Source organism: Nicotiana tabacum, chromosome 24, assembly GCF_000715075.1.
Source record: "Nicotiana tabacum cultivar K326 chromosome 24, ASM71507v2, whole genome shotgun sequence".
Lineage (NCBI taxonomy): Eukaryota > Viridiplantae > Streptophyta > Magnoliopsida > Solanales > Solanaceae > Nicotiana > Nicotiana tabacum.
In genome coordinates, this window is record NC_134103.1 from 3,182,324 (window position 1) to 3,203,877 (window position 21,554).

Here is a 21,554-nt window from a genome sequence, read left to right on the forward strand (position 1 = left end):
TGCACTTTCAACAACTGAAGCAGAGTACATTGCCGCTACAGAAGCTGGCAAGGAGATGGTATGGCTCAAGCGGTTTCTTCAAGAGCTGGAATTGTATCAAAATGAGTATGTCGTCTATTGTGACAGTCAAAGTGAAATAGACTTGAGCAAGAACTCCATGTAGCATGCAAGAACAAAGTATATATATGTGAGATATCATTGGATTCGTGAGCAGGTGGAGAACAAATCTTTACATGTCAAAAAGATTCACACGAGTGAAAATCCTGCTGATATGTTGACCAAGGTGGTACCAAGAGACAAGTTCGATCTATGCAAAGAACTTGTCGGCATGTACTCAAACTAGAAGAAAGTGCTACCTCCTTTAGATGAATGAAACTGGAGGGGAAGATTGATGGGTTTCATCTCATTCAATAGCCAAAGTAATAGGCATGTGCCTAAGGAAATTATTTTTGGTTTGGTAGCCAACTTTGTTGAATTTCTTTGGTTTGGTAGCCAACTTTGTTGAATTTCTTTAGGTTGGTAGCCAACTTTGTTAAATTGTCAACATTGAAGAAAAAGAAGGAAACGTGTGTGCAAGTTGTCAAATATAGTAGGCTTTAGAGAGTGAGGCTTCGGCTATAAAAGGAGATCTTCAACTCTCATTTTCACACACCAATAAAGAGAGAAAAAAAGAGTGAGATTTCACAAACAAGCTATAAGAAAATAGTACGTGAGAAAAATAGAGAGTGAGCGATATTGTAGTGAGGTGAGAATATCAAAAGAGCGTTATTTCTTTTGAGTGTTGTAGTGGTCTTTGGAGTATTTTACTCGGACCTACAAAGTATAAAATTCCTTACTATAGTGATATCAGTTGCTCGTCTCGGGGTCGTGATTTTTTTCCGTATACAAAGGGTTTTCCACGTAAAAATTTTGGTGTCGTTGTCACTCTTTTATTCTTGTTAATTACTGTATCTCGGTGGTACGTGATTATTCCGCTTTTATTACTGTGAATATTATTTCTGTAGGGGGTTTATTCCCGACACTAGTAACGTTCTGAACAAGAACCGGGGGGGTAAGGATAACAAAATACAGTATAATTTAAGTATTCTCCCTAGACATATATCATCTCAAATCGAAATAAACTAATCACAGGACTAGAAAACGAATAAGTAACGAAAGAAGAAAATCTCATCTTATATCAGCATAATGAGCTAAGGAAACTAGACAAGCATTCAAGAATATTGCATGAAACTATTAAAGTTGAAGATGAAAAAGATGATTGATTCCACAGCTAGCTGTAGAATGCATATTGCTTTACTGGTGGGAAGTTTTATGAGCATTCAAAAACTTGATCGGTTTTGTCTCCTTTACTGCTATTTACATGAAATCCGTCACAGTTGAACTAATCACCAGAGTATTATTCAAGGTATCTTAATGACAAGTAGAAAAGAACACAGACTCCTTATCCTTTCATGAGGTCGGCGTACATTGACCGATGAATTACATGTTGAGGCGAGACAATTGCACCGTTAACACGAAGTTGTCGCAGAAAATCCACTCGCACTGACTTGAACTGATATCGCTGCAGTAAAAAAGTAACATGTGAATAGATGGGAAAGAAAGAGAAGTTTAGATAACATATAGAAAGTGTAATATTATGGGAACACAAAAGATGTCAGGAATGACTGTTATGCTTACTATCTATTGCAATGAAAAAAAACAGAGCGAAGTGCCAATCACTTCTTTCAGACTCTCAAATTGGGGAAAATCTTGGCAACTATTTCCCATTACTGTTATGGCCACAGTCTGGTTTTGGCAATTTGGGAAAAGGTGATTAAAACAGAACTGAACTGCCAGCGTATGCCTTTGACCGCACCAACAGTTCCACATTTTCAGGATTTGGTGGGTGTGTGGGGTTGTGGGGGGGGGGGGGGGCAACTTGGAGTGTGGTGAGAGAGGTGGTATAGCTGGGGTTGGGGGTAAATATGTAACTCTATCTGAAATGTAGCTTCAATGATAAACCTAATGATCCTCGCCAACCCAGTAAATACTATTAGAGGATTAAAACGTTACCATTAGTACAGGTGTTCAACAAAAAAGGAGCTGACACATATGAAACATCGAAATCCAAACCCAACATAAAACCTGTTGTACAGCTTACACATAACTTTTCAAATAGACCAGTCATTTGAGATATGCAGAAGTAAAATGGAATAAGCAGAGTAGCAATGGAAAAAAAAACAGAGATACGAAAATGATCGAAGGTTACCTTTAATTTCCATTCAAAATCAAAGGAATGATAGAAAGGATCCAAAAGTGTGATCTGATCTTCTTCTTTGATCTGTCAACAGGAGTAGTTTGTAATGTGAAAATCTAAGGGGAATGCGAGCAACAGAAGATCAGCAAGTACTCCAACAATTAATGTAAAATAGAATTCTCAGTAGTCACTGTATATCTATCTACTCTTTGCTCTCTCTCAAATAAGAAGATGGTTTATTACACAGTCAACTTTTCTTTGTCTTTTTTTTTCATTTATAATTCATTTCATCTCTTTATCCTGCGTAAACACAGGAAAATTGGAACATACCACAATCTTGTATAGCAGAATTTAAGGATGTCACAATTTATTAACCTGATCAAAAGTTTAGTTGGATGGAGATCTTGGATCTAAAATCAGCTCTTCAATATAATGTGAAACTCTAATGGAATACAAAGGGCAGTCTTTGCTTTCTAAATCTCTTATTTAATGGATCAAATATTGAGGACAATCTGCAAAAATTTACTATTCCAACTTAGTGTACATTATGTGTAATTCACTATATTGGTATTCACTAAGTATTGTAACTTAATAAGATTTTTCTTCCAAGAAGGGAAAGTAGAGGAGAAAGGATCACTCGTTGCCAGACATACTTCCACTCTAGCAGCAAAGTAACTAAGAAAAGAATATGTGAACTGTGCCAGTTGCTTAGAACTGTACTTAAAAACTGATCACATTCGTTGAAGTAACAGAGAATAGACCAAAGGTATTACTTACTGCAGTGCCCCGTACTCCGTAAACAGTAATTACAAAGCATGTGCGGTCAGAATCACAGACGACATAGTATCTGCAAAAGAAGAGTAGAAGTTGAGACAACAGAGTATCTGCAGATTATGGGGCAGCTCTGGGAGGGGAGAAGTGGCAGAATCTACTCTTCTACGGTAAGGTAACTTACATTGGTCTTTTGCTCGGATTCTTAACTGAAAACAGAACTTTTCCTGTGACTGCTTTTCCTTCATTAAGACCTTCAGTTAGGCGATCGACAGTAGCTCTCTCATATGAAGGATCCACTACAAGAAAGTATGTTGCCCAATTTATGGATTACAAACTTAATCCAATATCACACTGTTTTTGGAAAAATATCCAAGTCCCATATGTAAAGCTTACATTCAACAGAAGCAAGTGATGATGCTAGCGAATCAACAGTAGGAAGGGATGATGATGTTGGAGAAGAAAGCTGCTTAGCATCATTCAGTTTCTGAAAGACAGGATCAAGTTATTCAACTACCTTCACAATCTCATGCATAAAAAAGACGGGTAAATTTTATGGGCCGTTCAACTTGGGGATTCATTACCCAAAAGTTATTTTTCTTTCTTACGTAAAAGTCATTCAACTTTGTAATCATTATCCAAAAGTTAATTTTTTTTCTTTTATTACACAAAAATTATTTTACTATGCTCTAGTTATTACAATAATCACTCTAACTAGATTTTACAAGTTTTTCACCTGAAAAGTTTATTATGCCTTTGACATTATAAATCATCTCATTTATATAATACATTCTATATTATATGCTATATAATATACTTTTACCCAGGTATTTTACTTATACTTAAAATAACTTAATATTATTTTATAAGAAATAGCATCATTAAATTTGTCAATAACATTACCGTGAACAGATCTCAAACCCACATTCTTAACCATGCTTAATGAGATATTTTTTTAACAAAAAATATTAATTCAAAGCTCACTAATTTATCAGCCAAGCCATACCCAATATTTCAATAAATAAAATACCCACATTTAGCATAATGATACATCACGTTAATATTTTTAAATAAATAATATTAACAGATAAAGCTTTAAAAACATAATATTAAATACAAATATATTTGAATTTTTTTAAAAATTTTTATTGACTATAAAAAACTATCATTTGTTAAGCAAATATGTCTTTATTATTTCAAATAAATATTAAAAAATAAATATTTTTAACATTGTTATATTTAAGATATGTTCATGTTTGAATATGATTAAACAAATTGACTGCCATGAAAAAATTAAAGGTATGGATATATTATAAAATAATAAATAAAAAATATAAAGTTATTTTAATTATAAGTAAAATACCTAGGTAGTATATAATATAAAAGGTATTACATAAATGAGAGAATTTATAATGTCAATGGCATAATAGGCTTTTCAAGTAAAAGTATAGCAGAATAGCCTATTAGACACTTGTACTTATTTCGGTTTGTCATTCCGGTCCCCTTACTCCACAAAGTTTCATCTAGACACTTTTAGTTTATCAAAACGAGTGTTTCAAACTCTTCTAACACTATATGTCTCTCAATCGCGCTATGTCAGAATCCACATCAGATAAAATATGCCACATCATTTTTTATTTTTACATAAAACATAAAATAACCTTGACTTACCCTTTTTCTTGTTTGACTTTTTATTTATTTTTTTTCCTTCTCAATCATCACTTTCTTCTTACTGCCCACCATATTGCGCACTGTTATGGCCGAAAAAATTCTCCTGTCATCATGAAACTCTGTTCCTTTTCTATTCCTCTATCTTATTTCTTAAAACCTCTCTCTAAATAGATGTGAGATTATATTTTAGCCCGAGAACATTTGTCAAATAAAGATAAAACAAATCCAATTTTTTTCTCTCTCTTTCTTGCCTTCACTCTCACCCAAAACCCCATAAAACCTACCAAAGCAATACAACATCATCCGAGGCCTAAAGCAAAATTTTAATAAGAGGCCTTAATATATATATATATATATATATATATATATATATATATATATATATATATATATATATATATATATAATGAACATCGTTTTTAAAAAAATTAGACAAGTGAGGATGTATAATTAAAAAAAATGAGAACTTAGTTTTATAAAATACAAAAAATTAAATGAATTTAACGTTGATTGCACCACAGCTAAAATGGGAGAATCCAGAAAACATAAGTGACTCCTTTTTTTTAGTAAGTCCCTTTCTATATTTGGTAACAATTCAACTTTAAATTTTTTTTTTTACCATTATTGAGATGATTTCTAGCCCAAAAACTTCTATGATTTATTTAAGATTACAAGTTTCAAAAGCTTTCCTTTATTTCATAAAATCCATATCCAGTCAAACACTTTCATATAAATTGGGACAGAGAGAGTATAATTTATGTAAGAAAAATAAATAATAAGTTAGATTATTAGATATAGTTACATGACCAACTAATGAATAGAGAAATATAATTAAGTAAAAAAGTAAAATAAGATTGACAGAAAATTATTTTAGTTATATTAATTAGAGGAAGAAATCGAATTATTAAAAATTAATATGACAATAAAGAAATAAATTTATCAATAATAAAAGATAATTATATAAATAATATACTACTATATATAAAGAATACTAGTAATTTTGGGGCCTTTAAATTTTTGGGGCCTAAAGCAAGTGTCACTTGCTTTAGGGTTGGGCCGCCCCTGAAAACCTACCAAAACAATAAAAAAAAACTTCATATTATTCTTCAAAATCTCATCGATGTTGGCCTAAAAATATTTCACGACGACGGATGAAGAACCTCAATTTTGATGGTAGTGGACGACAGTTAAAAATGGAGGATGAGAAAGAGGAGGAGGCCAGCAAAAGATGTAACAGTGACTTAGTGAAGCATTTTGATCTTGATAATTTTGTTTAATATCAAAGTCTAGTAATGAGGGAGGGAATGAAGGGGTTTGACCAGAAATAAATAGGGAAGAAAGAAGATAGGAAGAGGGGAATGGGGGGTTGCGGAAGGGGTTATGACGGGAAGGGTTAAGGAAGGGGTTGGGGCTTTGGGATTTTTTAAATTGCTATTCTGTTTATTTTTATTGTTTCTTTTTTTAATGATTTTTAAGTAACTTTCTTTAATCAAAATAATTGATGCACGCGCTTTTAAGAGTGTGTAACCACGCAATTATCTGATTACATATAAGCTTGGTCAACGGTCAAAAGGGTTTAAAATATAGGTTTTGATAAATTAAAAGTGTCTAGATGAAATTTTGTAGAGTATAGGGACCGAAATGACAAACCGGAACAAATATAAGTGTTTAATATGCTATTCTGCCTAAAAGTATTATTAAATCTGGTCAATGTGACTTTTGTGATAGATAGAGCAAAGTAAAATGATTTTTGTGTAATAATAAAAAAAAATAACTTTTAAGTAATGAACACAAAGTTGAATTAATTTTATGCAAAAAAAAAAAAGAAGAAGAAAAGTGACTTTTGCCTAATGAACACAAAGTTGAATGATCGGCCATTAAATTTACATGTAATCTAAGAAACCCTCCTTTGTCTTATTGACATGTAATATACTGAATGCAAATAAGCTATTCTTGGAATTAGTACCTTCAACATTTTTGAGTCCCTTTCTTAATGTTTTTTAACTGTCTTACTAGAAATCCCGTTTCCCTTACATTTGATTTTCCGAGCTGCTATTTATACTTATCAAGGGTTTCAAAGCCAAATTTTGCAGACACAGAGCAATACCTGAAAGCATCTCCAAATACTATCATACTGAATGTTCTGAGGTATTAGGATGTGAAACACATGCAGAGTATGTAATTCTGATGATGGAAGCAGAGTTATCTCATGCTTGAGTTCCACACTGGTGACAGGCGATACGCATGAATTAGAGTCGCAACTAAATAATCTTACCTTAAGCAAAGAGTCTATATCATCAAGAACATCGCACAGATTTGATGCTTGCTCTATAGCTTTAAGACTAGGATCCAATAATCCAGCACTTTCAAATCCAGATAGGGCCATCCAATAGTTCTCCAGAAACTTGTACGTCTGTTGAACCAAGTATAGAATCACAAAAACATGGTATTGAAATTTTGAGAAGGCGGCAAGTGAAAATTAGGATGTATAAGCAGACATGAAATGTCACGGTGAAGAAAATAGATGCTTTCTTTTGAATATACTCTTGAAGTTTCATGACTAAGCATAAACATGCTCAAGCTGCAAAGGTACAAGTATAATTCAAGCGCATGAAAAGCTCCACACATAGAGATTTTGTTATTTAGTTCTCTCTTTGTTTCCAGTGAATCAGGATGCCTTTTATTACATACTTCCAGGAACTATTTAAACATTCAGGTACATAAAAGTTAAGTGCTAGAACAATTGAAAATAAGAATTGGTATATAGCCTTACCATCGAGCAGTTGAAACACAATTCAGCACTGCGCATCATCTTTTGGTCTTTCGCCTGAAACAGAACACAAAATTAGAGGGGCCTGAGTAAGAAATGCAGACAAAACAACCTTAAGGGATATCAGATAGTTCTGAAGTCCATGAGGAAAATTATTAGAGGAAGACAGCGAAGTAGGCTTATTGTGGGAAGCTTTACGCAAAGATAAACTGGCAAGAAGCATACTCACAGCATTCTTGTATGCTTTTAATGACTGAAAAAGCATATCATGATCCCAAGTTCCAGTCAGAAAATAGGCAGTGAGACATGCATTTCCTAGGGCATCTGGCAAAAAAATGAAAGATCATTCAAGAAACCTGAGTTTGGATGTAACTAAATCATGATATTGGATATTCAATCTTATCAATTACGAAACCAAATCCACCAAAAATATCGTAAATTTGACAAAGCAGGAAACTGAATTAACTGAGCTTGCAAGTGACATACAATATGCAATTTGCACGTCATGTACTAGATTCATGCAGCGTTTTATGTTCATATTCAAGAGCGTCTACTAGTTTATATGTATATGTTCCAGATCACCTAAATAGTTTCAGTTCCTTCATTTTTTTCAGTCTTCTGCAAAAGTTATCAGGTACTTATAAATTATGTCATGATGTATGGTAAGTACAGGTGGTCTCAGTTACATAGTAAGCACAGGTGGTCTCAGGTATATCTAAGTTACATGTTGAGAATACAGGGATTAGAAATTGATTTAATTTGCTACCATATGCTCCAAAGTAAATGGAGAAACTTACACGCACCATTATGAGTATACCAGCATGTGTATCACATTAAAAGAAATCCCTTTTTCCTTTAACATGTATAATGTGATAAATTAGATGAGATTAAGAGCAAAATAACATGCTTAGTGGACATTCAGACTTCGCGACATCGTTGACAAGCACAATTTTCAGGATCATATTAGAACAAATGAAAACAGTTAATCCTAGAGGTGCAGCTCAGTTTAATCATAAACAAGTAATTTTTAGTCCCCGACATTTTTGGTTCTTCATCCTCCTTCCCTTTACTATTCAATTTTATCAAGTTTACCACCACGAAACTTATCATTCTTCCTTAAAGTTTACCACCACAAAACTTATCATTCTTCCTTAAAGCAGTATACGTTTTCAGGAACTGCTACTTATGTATCAATAGCAAATATATCCAAGAAGTACAAAATGCAGTCTTACACCACGATATTCCATCCCGGATATCCAGAGCAATTGCTTCCTTGGCATGCTTAATACTTTCAGCAATGATTTCTTCTGGATCTTCAACCTCTGGAAAGTTGAATACAATCAATTAATACTACAGGCACTCTCTAAAAAAATGTGACTACATAATTAAGGTTCAAATTCAAAATGCTAGAAGTTCCAAAGGAAGTACAAAAGTTTACCTATTTCACCAGTGCACTGTCTTCTTTCGAGCACAGATAATTGACGTAATAGCTCCAAATTTTTCGGATCCTGAAAACAACAAATATAAATATATCCATCAGTATTTTCAAGAATTAAATTGATCACTAACAAAACTCAAATTAAAATCCAAGAAGCAACATATAAAATGACCTGTTCAAGGCCAAGTTTAAAGCAACTTTTAGCTTTATCAAGATCTCCTCGTTTCCAAACACAAGTTCCTAAGCATATCCACGCATCCACCATATAACGATTCAACTGAAGCTGTTACACAAATCAGCAGTCATGAAAATGAACCATAACTAATTAGACATATAAATGTGAAATTTCCTTTAAGATTTACTCACAGCTTCTGTTAAACTTTGCTCTGCTTCCTTATTATAACCAGGAGACACATCCAGAAACTTCCCTCTCAAGTACAAATACATCGCATCATCCTCCTGCGATTGCCGCTTCTCTACTCGACGTAAAAAACATTATTAAACCACAAGTTACATTCAAAACACTAGAGATTACGTGGCTAATTAAGAGATTTAATTGCGTTTCAATACTTTTTCAACCTTACGTTTTAGAACTCACTCAATGCGCTCTCCGAAGAATTCAAGTACAAGTACATCCGTTGATCCTCTCGCGATTGCTTTTTTTTTTTCTTTTTATAAAACATGATTTAAACCAAAAAACATACATTAAAAACACAAGAGATAAATCGTGTTAAACAAATACAGAACTTCAGAGTCCAAATTCAATGCATCTGAATATATACTTTACATTTTTATACTCGGAATTCAATGCATTTTTCTGAGAATTCAATTACCTTTAGGGATAGCGTCGAGTAATTGGATAGCACGATCAGCTTGCTCTTTCAGTATAGCCATTTTTTCCTGACGACTTGGGAGGAAATAGTGATTGCGAAAATCATCGATTGTTTTAGCGAATTCAATCACCTCTGAAAACACATTCTCTTCTCCGGCGTCTCCTCCGCTAGCTCCTCCTGCAGAACTGCTCATTTTCTCCGATAGAGAAAAAACGAAGTGAAAAACAGTTGAAATGTATGTGAAAGCGTGAAGAGTACTGAAGTCTGCAACTGGGAAGTTATACGGTTATGGTTATTTGAGGGAATTTGTTTTGTTTAAATAAGCAGTCACGTTTTCTTTGCCTGTAATTTTTGGAAATTACAGCTCCACCCCTAATATTCTCTGTTATGTTTCTTTACTTCCTTTTTCTTCTAATTAACTTGCTATCAAGTCCGTATACTAAGTATTTGGTCTTATTCATGAATAGAACATTTAATATGTTACTTCTAAAAAAATTTGAAAAATTTATTTAATCCGGTGAAAGATTATCACGATTTCGGATAATGTAATATTTCATATTCAGAATTGATTGTATATAATTATCTTGAAAATTTTATTTAATCTGCTGAAAGATTATCATTATTATGGGATAACGTGATATTTAATACTCTTTCTATAGTTAGAATTTGATTATGTTTACTTACATAGTTTTATGTTGAATCTCGTTAAAAGGCCAAACATCAAAAGCTGGAGTAAAAACCCTAGCGTCCACTCTCTTGTTTTCTCTCGGCTCACGTTAACGTGGCCTTGCTAACGTACGCAGCTGGAAGCCATGGGAGGAAGAGGACGACCTAAACGGAATATTATGAAAATTTCGACTACTGATCTGAGATCAACAGATGCAAGGAAGGCAGTAATGGAGTTATTTGTCTCACCAAAAGGGGTGAGAATTGAAGAACCAACAGGAAACACTACTCCGAGGAGCATGCTAAGTGAGCAGAGCAAGCTAGAAGCAGATCCAGCAATCAAATATGGCAAGATGAAAGTAGTGATAGCTACACCTGTAGCTACTAGTGGACTAGGTTGTGGATCTGGGAGCGGGAAGGCACAAATACAATTGAAGACACCAAATAGCAATGAAGCAGTGCCATGCAAAGCTGATACTGTAGAAATTCTCAAAGGTACTGATCAAATTGAGAAGGTAAATGAGAATCAATCATGGGCAAATATGCTAGCAGGGAATAAATTGGCAATGAGAGGCATGAATCTTCAATATATAGCGCCGATGATTCAAGATGGGGAGAAAATTGTGAAGCTAGATCTTGAGGATGTTGAGCAGAAAAATGCAAAATGGAGCTCAGTAATAGTGTTGTATGTAATTGGAGATTCACCTACCATAAGAGCAATGGAACGATTCATAAATTCAGTAGGTAAATTCTCTACCAAACCTCAGATCTATTATCATAATGAAGATTATTTTGTACTCAGATTTGCTAATTTGAAAGAAAGAAACCAAGTGTTATATACTGGGCCTCACACTATCAATAACCGCCCCATTGTGATGAAAGCTTGGACACCAGACTTTAATCTGCACGATAAAGTCTTGAGAACCATTCCTTTGTGGGCGAGGTTCCCAAATCTTCCACTCAATTGCTGGAGTATGAAGGCACTAAGCAAGATAGAGAGTGCATTGGGAAATCCAGTGTATGCTGATGATTGTATAACTGGCACAATTAGAATTTCTTATACGAGAATGTTAATTGAGATGGACATCACCAAGCCCCTTCCTAGAAGAGTGAAGATGCAGGACCCAATGGGTAATACAATTGAACAATAGATAAGTTATGATTGGGAGCCATCATATTGCAACAAATGCCTAAAGATAGGGCACAATTGCAATTAAAATAGAATACAACAACCACAAAAGCAGGCATATAGAGGGAGAGAAAACAAAGGTAAACAAGTCTGGCAGAGGACTGAGAAAGATGGACCTAAAGACAATAATCAGGAGAAAGAGCTAACAAAGAGGATTGAAATAATAAAACCACCAGAGAATATACCAGTGCAGGTTAGTGCAACTGCAAAACAACTTGAAGAAGTAGGATGGACAACAGTCAGTGGAAAATCAGCAGCAAGAATGGCTAAAGCAAAGCAAGTTGAAGAACAGACACTAGCTGGTAATAATGGTTTTCAATACTTAGGGAGTGAATATGCAACAAATGAACCAGCAACAAGCAGTATGCAGCTGAGGAGCTATGGGACACAGTAGATGTATCAGGATACCCAATTCATACCAGTATGAGTGTTGTCACATAGAATGTTAGAGGGTTAAATAAAACATACAAGCAAAAGGAGATAAAAGAGTTCATAAAGCAAAATAAGATGGCAGTGATAGCCTTAGTAGAACACATAATAAGGGAACAGAAAGCTAGTAGTATAATCAGTAAAATTGCTCATGGATGGCAGTGGATATCAAATTTCAGCAACAATAATATGGGTACTATGGGATCCAAGAATATTTGATTTTGAACCAACTGATATAGATGACCAAATTATACATGGACAGGTCAGAACTCACTCAAGACTACTAGCATTTGGATTTACAGCAATATATGGTTTGCATACTATAAAAGATAGGTTGAGTATGTGGCAAAAGTTAAGGCAGATAAATAGCTTGCAGCAAGGACCATGGCTAGCAATGGGAGATTTTAATATAGTATTAAATAGCCAGGATAGGCAGTATAGTACTATAATACAAGATATGAAAACAAAGGACTATAGGGAGTTCATGAGTGACACATGAATGAATGAATTACCTGTTGTGGGAAGGGACTACACATGGACAAATAACCATACATACAGAAGAATAGATAGAGGATTGGTGAACATTTACTGAATGATGACAATGCCTAGCCTAAGTATACAAATCCTAGAACCATCTTTCTCTGACCATTCCCCACTTAAGCAGATGATTTCACAAATGCAGAGGAAGAAAGCCAGCCCATTCAGATTTTTCAATTGCATTGCTGAGCATCCTCAATTTATTCAAGAAGTAGATCAAGCATGGAGCACAACTGGGAAAGATGGGAAGCTACAGGGAGTATGGAATAAACTAAAAAGAGTTAAGCAAGTAATTAAAGGTCTTAACACTCAACATTACAAAGGTGTTGAGGACAAAATCAAAGTAATCAGAAGGGAGCTGCAGGAAGTGCAAAATAAAATGAGCAGCATATTGCTGAATGCAGAATTAATTGAGGAAGAAAAGGAACTAAAGAGCAAATTAGAGAAATGGATACTGATAGAGGAAAGTATATATAGACAAAGGTCAAGAGTACAGTGGCTGAAGTTGGGTGACACTAACTCTGCATATTGCTTTGCTCATACGAAGAACATGAGCAGTTTGAATGGTATTCATGCTCTTACAAATGACGTTGGGGTGCAGCTACATATGGAGGAGGACATAGAGGCAGAAATACTTGATTACTATAAACAATTGCTAAGGTCAAATGCCCCTGCAATTCCGGTAATTGATCCAAATGTAATGCAAAGAGGGGCAGTGCTCAAAAGAGATCAACAAGTTCAACTGATTCAACCTGTTACCAGACAAGAGATATGGAAAGCTCTACAATACATAAATGATCTGAAGACTCCAGGATATTATGGGCTTAATGCAGCTTTCTTCAAGAAGTCATGGCATATCATAGGAGAGGAGGTAACACAAGCTGTGCTGAATTTCTTTGAGACATCACAGATGTTTAAGCCAATTAATTGTACCTCAATAACTCTAATTCCTAAAGTTAGAAACCCTGCCAATATCAAGGAGTATAGACCTATTTCATGCTGTACCACAATATATAAAATTATCTCAAAAGTCTTGACTAGTAGGTTATAAGGAGTTATGGATGAACTAATAGATAAGACCCAATCTACTTTTGTCCCTGGAAGAGTAATTGTTGACAACATCATTCTAAGCCATGAATTAGTTAAAGGGTATGGAAGGAAAGGAGTATCACCTCGATGCATGATGAAGTTGGATATGCAGAAGGCATACTCACTTGAATGGCCATTAGTAGGTTTTGAATGCACTGGCTTTCCCAGACCAGTTTGTGCAATGGATAATGACTTGTGTACAGAGTGTTACATATACTATCATGTTGAATGGCTCACCAATTCAGCCTTTTGAAGCCAGGAAAGGACTTAGACAGGGGGATCCACTATCCCCCTTTCTTTTTGTGCTAGCAATGGAGTACTTTATAAGAAGACTGAAGGCATTGCATCACATCCCAGATTTCAACTATCATCCTAAGTGTGCAAAGATGCAAATCATACAACTTGGATTTGCAGATGACCTTTTGTTGTTTTGCAGGGGTGACATTGGCTCAATTAAACTACTATAAACTGCTTTCTGGAGTTTTCAAAAGCTTCAGGACTGGAGATCAACAAGAAGAAAAGCTCCATATTCTTTGGTGGAGTATCACAAGATATGCCAGCAGACATACTGGAGTTCTTGGGTATTCAAAAAGGGGAGTTACCAGTAAGATACCTGGGAGTACCCTTAAGTTCTAAAAGGGTCTCACTAGTTCAATGTGAATCTCTAATAGACAAATTAGTGGGCAGAATTACATCCTGGACAGGCAAGTTATTATCATATGCAGGGAGGCTTCAACTCATCAAAAGTGTATTGTTCTCCATTCAAACCTATTGGTCTCAGATATTCATGCTGCCAAAGAAGATTACCAAGTTGATTGAGGCAATTTGCAGAAGTTTCTTATGGACAGGGAACAACAATATTTCAAAGAAAGCTCTACTAGCTTGGGAGAAAGTTTGCCAACCCAGATCAGCAGGAGGTTTTAATGTAATGGATATTGGTCTATGGAACAAAGCAGCTGTAAGCAAACAATTCTGGAATCTATGCAAAGAAAAGAACAAGCTGTGGATACAATGGGTGCAATGCTACTACATAAAGAATAAACATATTTGGGAGGTGCAACTGAACCAAGCATCATGGATTATGAGGAAGATAGTGAAAGCTAAAGAAAATTTTGAGGCATCAGGATATAACTATGAAGATCTAAGGAAGATGCATGATTGCTCTATCAAGCACATATATCATAAACTGTGAGGAGACTTTAGCAAAGTGAGCTGGAGGAAATTGGTATGCAACAATGCAGGGTGTCCTAGGTGGATATTCATGCTAACTCTGGTGGCAAATGGCAGACTATACACAAAGGATAGATTGTTAAAGTGGGGCATTCAAACTGATCAAACATGTCTTCTATGCACACAAGCAAATGAGTCTATACAACATCTATTCTTTGAGTGCCAATATGCGGCTGAACTATGGAAGATGATGCTCAAATGGCAAGGTATTAGCAGGAACATATATGGTTGGTCAGAGGAACTGAAATGGGCAGAAAACTGGACAAGAAGCAGGAATGCAAAATCAGAGCTGTTCAAGATGGTATTAGCAGAGTGTGTCTATTTTGTTTGGCAGGAAAGGAATGCTAGACTATTTCAAGATAAAGCGAGGAACTGGGAGATAATTGGCAAGCTAATAGTACAAGAAGTGCATTGTCGAAGCAATAAGGAAGTAGGAAAAGCTCTAAGTAAACTGGACTACAATCCAATGTAATAGCTAGAAGTAACAGAAAGATAACAATAGGAAGTACAAGGGGGGAGGAAGTATAGGAAGCATAGGAATATATGTAAAGGTTTTTTGTATTGATTGTAAATATTTTTCCTGGTATATAAAAAAGTTTAATTACCAAAAAAAAAAAAAATAATCAATAAAATGGACCTAAGTTTAAAGTATAAAATACATTGCTTTTTGTACAACCAGTTAGTGCAGCGTTCGTCATCTCAAACTCTCATTTCTATATAATAGAAATATGAGTATTTAAGTCTATTGACAGTCAATATGACCAATATTTAGAGCGAAAATGGCATATAACAGTACATATCTCTTTAGCTATATATAGTAGTTTAAATTAAAACAAGATGAAATTTTTTTAAGCTTAGAAGATAATTAAGATATGTTAATTTGAACTTTCAAAAAGTAAATGCGCTATTCAATATGAAACAAAATGTCATAACTATTACAACAAATATTCTTCTTATTCTACTAAAAACTATTAATGTCTCATGACTTTCGAAATTCATTTTATCTGCAAAACTATTAGACGTGATCTTTTTAAACCACAAGAGGTGATAACTTTTATAATATATTAAAAATAAAATAATAAAAAGCGGGAGGGAAACTAGATCAAAATCATTAAAAATTTTAAATTCCGAACGAGTGAGTACATACTCTTAATTTTTTATATATAGTAAAGTTGTTGTAACCAACAAACATTACATACCACATACTTGTAAAATTCAAAAGAATTTTAGTAAAGCTGAATTTACTAAATGAAAGGCATGAATCTTTTTTTTTTCTTTTTGCAATATATTTTTAAAAGAACGTATCGTAATAACTGTATTTTAATCACCAAAGAAAAAATGTGGAAGCTAACAAACTATAATAGGAAGTGAGAAAAAAGAATAATGAAATTAAATTTCTGGGGCCTAAGCCTAAATAATTAAACTATATGACTACCTACCTCTCCTAACAGCTTTTTCCCGCCCAATTCTTTATGCAACATTTTATTTCTCTTTTTGATAATTCTAATCTCTTTCTCTAATCTCTTCAGTTATTGGTAATTTTCTGATTTAGTCCTTGTAATATTTGGCTAAGCACATTAACCTTTAATTAACTAAAATATGTTTCTTTTATATAAGAAATATGTGATATTCAGATTATTTCTGAAACTATATAACTCTCAAATATATAGCAAAAAATAATTAACATAACATATCAATATTTAAATGTTCACTTCTTTTATATAAGAAATATGTGATATTCAGATTATTTCTGAAACTATATAATTATACATGTGAAGAAACTCTTTTTTTGAATGGTTAAACTTCCAAAGTTTGTAACATAATTGAAAAATAATTTTCATATGTATTTAACAGAGAACATTGCGGCAAATTTCGTACTGATTATTTTCAATTTTTATTTTGTACGTTAAAATATTTTATTTAATACATATTCCAATTGTTAAAGAAACGAATTATACACACCAACGATTGTAGCCTGTCTCAATAAAAGCCAAATAGTACACCTAGTAGCAATAATACAGATTTACATAGATAAGGACTAAAACTGGGAGGAAAACAAGGAAAATTAGTAGTAAGCCAGGGACCACACACACACACACACACACACACACACACACACACACATATATATATATATATATATATATATATATATATATATATATATATATATATATACTTTTGGCAAGCGAATGCAGTCAGTTTCGACCGATCGATCAATTTTAATAACATAGGTTCAGGATTTAGAAATATTTCCATAAAATAAATATCCGAAAAATTAAAGAATCAAGCTTGAGGAGTACCATTTTCACCCGTTTCCATAGTAGTATTAGATGATTCATTATTGGAATTTTAGGGTTGTTTTGTTATCATAGGAATGATTAATTGTTTAATGGAAGAAATGAATTAATGATGCAAAGCCAAACTAAACAGACAAAGTTGAAGCAGAAAATTAACTGAGGCTGCTAAAGTATAAAAGAATTAACCTAAATAGCCGCCCACCCCAACTGTTCAAATTTGGGGGATTTTTATATAAATAGTTGGTCATATTCATTGTTTGCTTTTTTTTAGTTATGTACATATTTTATACATTGATTATACACAGCTATACATATATAATACATAAATTATGAAAATATTATACCTTCACCAGCTATTTTTAGTTTAAGCGGTTAGGTGAATGACAAATTGGGTTAATTCTTCTAAATTTAATATAGTTGCCCGATGTAAAGTATAATGTATAATCATGTACAATGTGTGTAAAACTATGTATTAATGTAAAAATTATATATACCAACTAATTAAAAAGATAAACAGTGAATACAATCAGTTATTTGTGTAAAGATACTTATAATTTACACCAATCTTAAAGCAATGGCACTTCACATTCGGTAAAATTCAAAAATAGCCAGATTTACAAGTGATAATTCAAAAATAGCCATAATTTCAAAAGTAATCAAAATTTAGCCACTTTTCATGTAAAGATAATTCTGAACGAAAACATTATTCAAAATCCGAAAAATATTTCAGACTGGAGTTCGAATTTTTTACATGTGAACTTCCAGCATAATATACTAGAGTTTTAGCATAATATACCGGTCCACCATAATATGCTGGAAGTTCATACACAGGTGCTCCAATCTCCAGTATATTATGCTGGAACTTTCCGTGTGCTGGAGTTCCAACATAATATGCTGGAAGTTCATACACAAGTGCATCAATCTCTAGTATATTATGCTGGAACTTTCCGTGTTTCAGCAAAATAGTGACTATTTTTCAATGACTTTATAAACACTGGCTATTTTTTAATTATCAATCCGAAAAATTGCTATCTCGTGCTATTTTCACCTTTACATTTCCCCTCCTTCCAATTTTTCCGGCAAGTTCAATCTAACTAGGCTGTCAAAATTAGCCCAAAACACACTAACCTGCTCAAAACTGATGTAACAAGATTATATTAGGACCATAGAGTATAATTAATAGTTAAACACCAAAAGGAAAGCAACAAATTTCTATTAAAAAAAATTTAACGTATAACATCAAATTTGTCCTTATAAGGAGTAAAGACTATACTCATTATAACCATAGATACCAATAATCCTATCCTTTTTCCTGGAAAACCACAAGATTTCAGTAGCTCTACACCACTGTTTCTTCATATCAAATAAAAAAATAAAAGTTGGCTTGTTAATGCGGTTAACTAATAAGATATTCCCCCCATTAATACAAAAAAAATTATTTTCCTTAAATACCAATTTTTTATGCACCCATTCTTCTGTTTCATCAGGACTACTTTGTAACATCCAAACATGAGCTTGTATTCTTTCTTTCCATACTGATGAAGAATCAACGGCTGCTATTTTTCCTTCAATTTCTACCAATTGATATTGTGTATGGCAATCTATCCAACGTACATTATCATTCCACAACGATGAAATAATTCTAAATTTTTCAGTACTAAAATTAAACGTCACAATCTGAACTTCAATACTATTGTAGTAACGATCACTAAAGAAATAGATAATTCCATCAATGTGAACTCCTCCTTCTAGCAATACTGGTTTAATATAAGGTATATTGCTTGTTATTCCCGCCAATATTGCTATATTTGTAAATAATAATTTTGTAAAATATAAGTTATCGTAATGAAACAGTAATTAATTCGAGCCCACTGAATTCACAGTGTTTCCTTAAGGAATTTAATCCCCTCCTAGTACCCAAGGTAATGGATTATTTTCTCCCAGGATAGAACGAATCACACACTGGTGTAGCGGTACTTCAAACCCCAGTGTTTAAGCGAACACAAAGTTCGGTAGCAAATCACACTTACAATTGCTTTGTTTGAAGTTAAAATAATGCAGAACAAAGGAGTAGAAACTCAGAAAATCGTATGGAAATGCTGAGAGGAAGGAGTGTAATGTATAGCCAAATCTGTTGAGCAATTTCAGTTTATGTCTTGTGTGTTGTGTGTGTCTTTCTTCAACAGCTGCTGCACATATATATAGCAGCCAGTGTTGAAGAAGACCAATCGTCCACCCTCCATGGTGGAGCAAGCATTAGCTTGTTTGTGGAGCAAGCACATTCATGGTGGGAAGAGTATTAGGCGGCTGCCAAATGGTCAATACACGGATTGGAAATATCCGTTACAAATGCGGATAATCTTACGTTAATATTTATTATTAACAAATAAATTTGGTCTAAAAAATTAATCAATCAATCGATCATTTGACCAAATTCAAATCCAAATCCAAATCCAAATACGAAGCCGAAGCCGAAGCCGAAGCCGAAGCCGAAGCCGTAGTCGTAGCCGAGCGAGCGACGACGATGACGGCGCGAGGCTTGCTTTCTTCTTAACTCTTTAAGAGCTACAAGAAGAGCAATTATATATATACCCACCAAAAATCTTTTCCTCTTCCAATATGGGACAATGTCTCATTGTCAAGAGGGGAAAACTTAAAATTTTACTCAAAAATTTTATTTTTCCTCCATTTCCCATTCACCCTCATTTTAAGACTATTTCATCTTAAAAAATAAAACCTTAACGATCCCCCACATGAATGGGGAATGGCTATATCACGGAAGCAAGCATGAAAAAACTGTGTGATTTACAAGCAAGGATTAATCGCATCTGGATAAGTAGGTTTCCCTTTGAACTTTCCGTAGTAAACTTATGTCGGATATACTCGATCAATCGGTAGATTTGATATCTTTGAACCGTCGATCTTTGGTGTATACCTAGACAACCATAAGTCACACAATCAACCCTTAACCGTCTTTGGTTCTCATTGTTGTGTTCGTTTCAGCCATGAACACCGCCTGGTTTCATAAGTGCGTAGAGAACTGGCCTTACAAAGTTCTCCTTGAAGCGGCTAACACTTCACACTTACATAGGTGATTCCTCAACGTGTCATCCTGTAGATACACTATTTGATATACCCCGTATCAAATTTAGAAATCATTAAAAAGCCTTAATGCTTTATCCTTGGTACTGAACATTGTCTCATCACGAGAACGGACTAAAATTTTATTTGACAATGTTGAACCGTCATTAATGACTTTGTTTAATCTCCTTGAACCTAGATCTTGGGATCTCCAGTCTTCTAGGTAGAGTTACCGCCACAATGACTTGTTCTCGGCCATAGCCCCATTCCCCTTGATGATTTCTCAACTACCTCTCTAGTTAGGCCTTTTGTAAGTGGATCCGACACATTATCACTTGACTTTACATAGTCAATTGTGATAATTCCTCTAGAGAGTAATTGCCTAACGGTTTTATGTCTTCGTCGTATATGACGAGATTTACCGTTATACATAACGCTCCCAGCCCTTCCAATTGCCGCTTGACTATCACAATGTATGCATATTGGTGCCAACGGTTTGGGCCAAAATGAAATGTCTTTCAAGAAATTTCGGAGCCATTCAGCTTCTTCACCGGCTTTATCTAAGGCTATGAATTCAGCCTCCATTGTAGAGCGGGCAATACATGTTTGTTTGGACGACTTCCAAGATACCGCTCCTCCACCAATAGTGATACATATCCACTCGTGGACTTAGAATCAGTTGAACCGGTGATCCAATTTACATCACAGTATCCCTCAATCACCGCAGGGAAATTACTGTAGTGCAATTCAAAGTTCTGGGTATGTTCTAAATATCCCAAAACTCGTTTCATTGCCATCCAATGAGATTGGCCTGGATTGCTCGTATATCGACTCAGTTTACCTATAGCACAAGCTATATCTGGTCGTGTACAATTCATGATATACATTAAGCATCCCAACACACGAGCATAATCCAATTGTGATATGCTTTGGCCTTTATTCTTTGCTAATGCAAGATTCACGTCAATTGGAGTCTTTGCAACTTTAAAGCCCAAGTGCTTGAATATTTCAAGTACTGTCTTAATATAATGAGATTGTGACAATGCCAGACCTTGAGGAGTCTTATGGATCTTAATTCCCAGAATTAAATCAGCAACTCCCAAGTCTTTCATATCAAACTTGCTATTGAGCATACGCTTAGTAGCATTTATGTTGGCAATGTCATTACTCATTATCAGCATATCATCCACATATAGGCAAACAATGACTATGTGATTTGAAACATTTTTAATGTACACACATTTATCACATTTATTTATCTTAAAACCATTTGACAACATTGTTTGGTCAAATTTCGCATGCCATTGTTTGGGT

The 21,554-nt window shown here is 34.2% G+C and overlaps 2 protein-coding genes across 2 annotated transcripts; one reads left to right on the forward strand and one right to left on the reverse strand.

The window, feature by feature from the left end:
- Nucleotides 1-1,166: 1,166 nt before the first annotated feature.
- Nucleotides 1,167-9,991, reverse strand: LOC107821555 (uncharacterized). Its single transcript, XM_016647981.2, has 13 exons — nucleotides 9,720-9,991; nucleotides 9,253-9,362; nucleotides 9,059-9,169; nucleotides 8,887-8,956; nucleotides 8,681-8,770; nucleotides 7,678-7,772; nucleotides 7,452-7,505; nucleotides 6,954-7,091; nucleotides 3,404-3,494; nucleotides 3,192-3,306; nucleotides 3,014-3,083; nucleotides 2,249-2,320; nucleotides 1,167-1,561 (listed from the first exon to the last, which is right to left on the reverse strand). Exons 1-13 carry the CDS (start codon nucleotides 9,910-9,912, stop codon nucleotides 1,442-1,444), a joined length of 1,329 nt encoding a protein of 442 aa, XP_016503467.1. The 5' UTR covers nucleotides 9,913-9,991; the 3' UTR covers nucleotides 1,167-1,441.
- Nucleotides 9,992-12,679: 2,688 nt separating this feature from the next.
- LOC142178608 (uncharacterized) lies at nucleotides 12,680-15,331 on the forward strand. Its single transcript, XM_075248472.1, has 4 exons — nucleotides 12,680-13,541; nucleotides 14,121-14,233; nucleotides 14,411-14,817; nucleotides 14,917-15,331. The coding sequence occupies exons 1-4, from the start codon at nucleotides 12,680-12,682 to the stop codon at nucleotides 15,329-15,331; spliced, it is 1,797 nt and encodes a 598-aa protein (XP_075104573.1).
- Nucleotides 15,332-21,554: the final 6,223 nt, after the last annotated feature.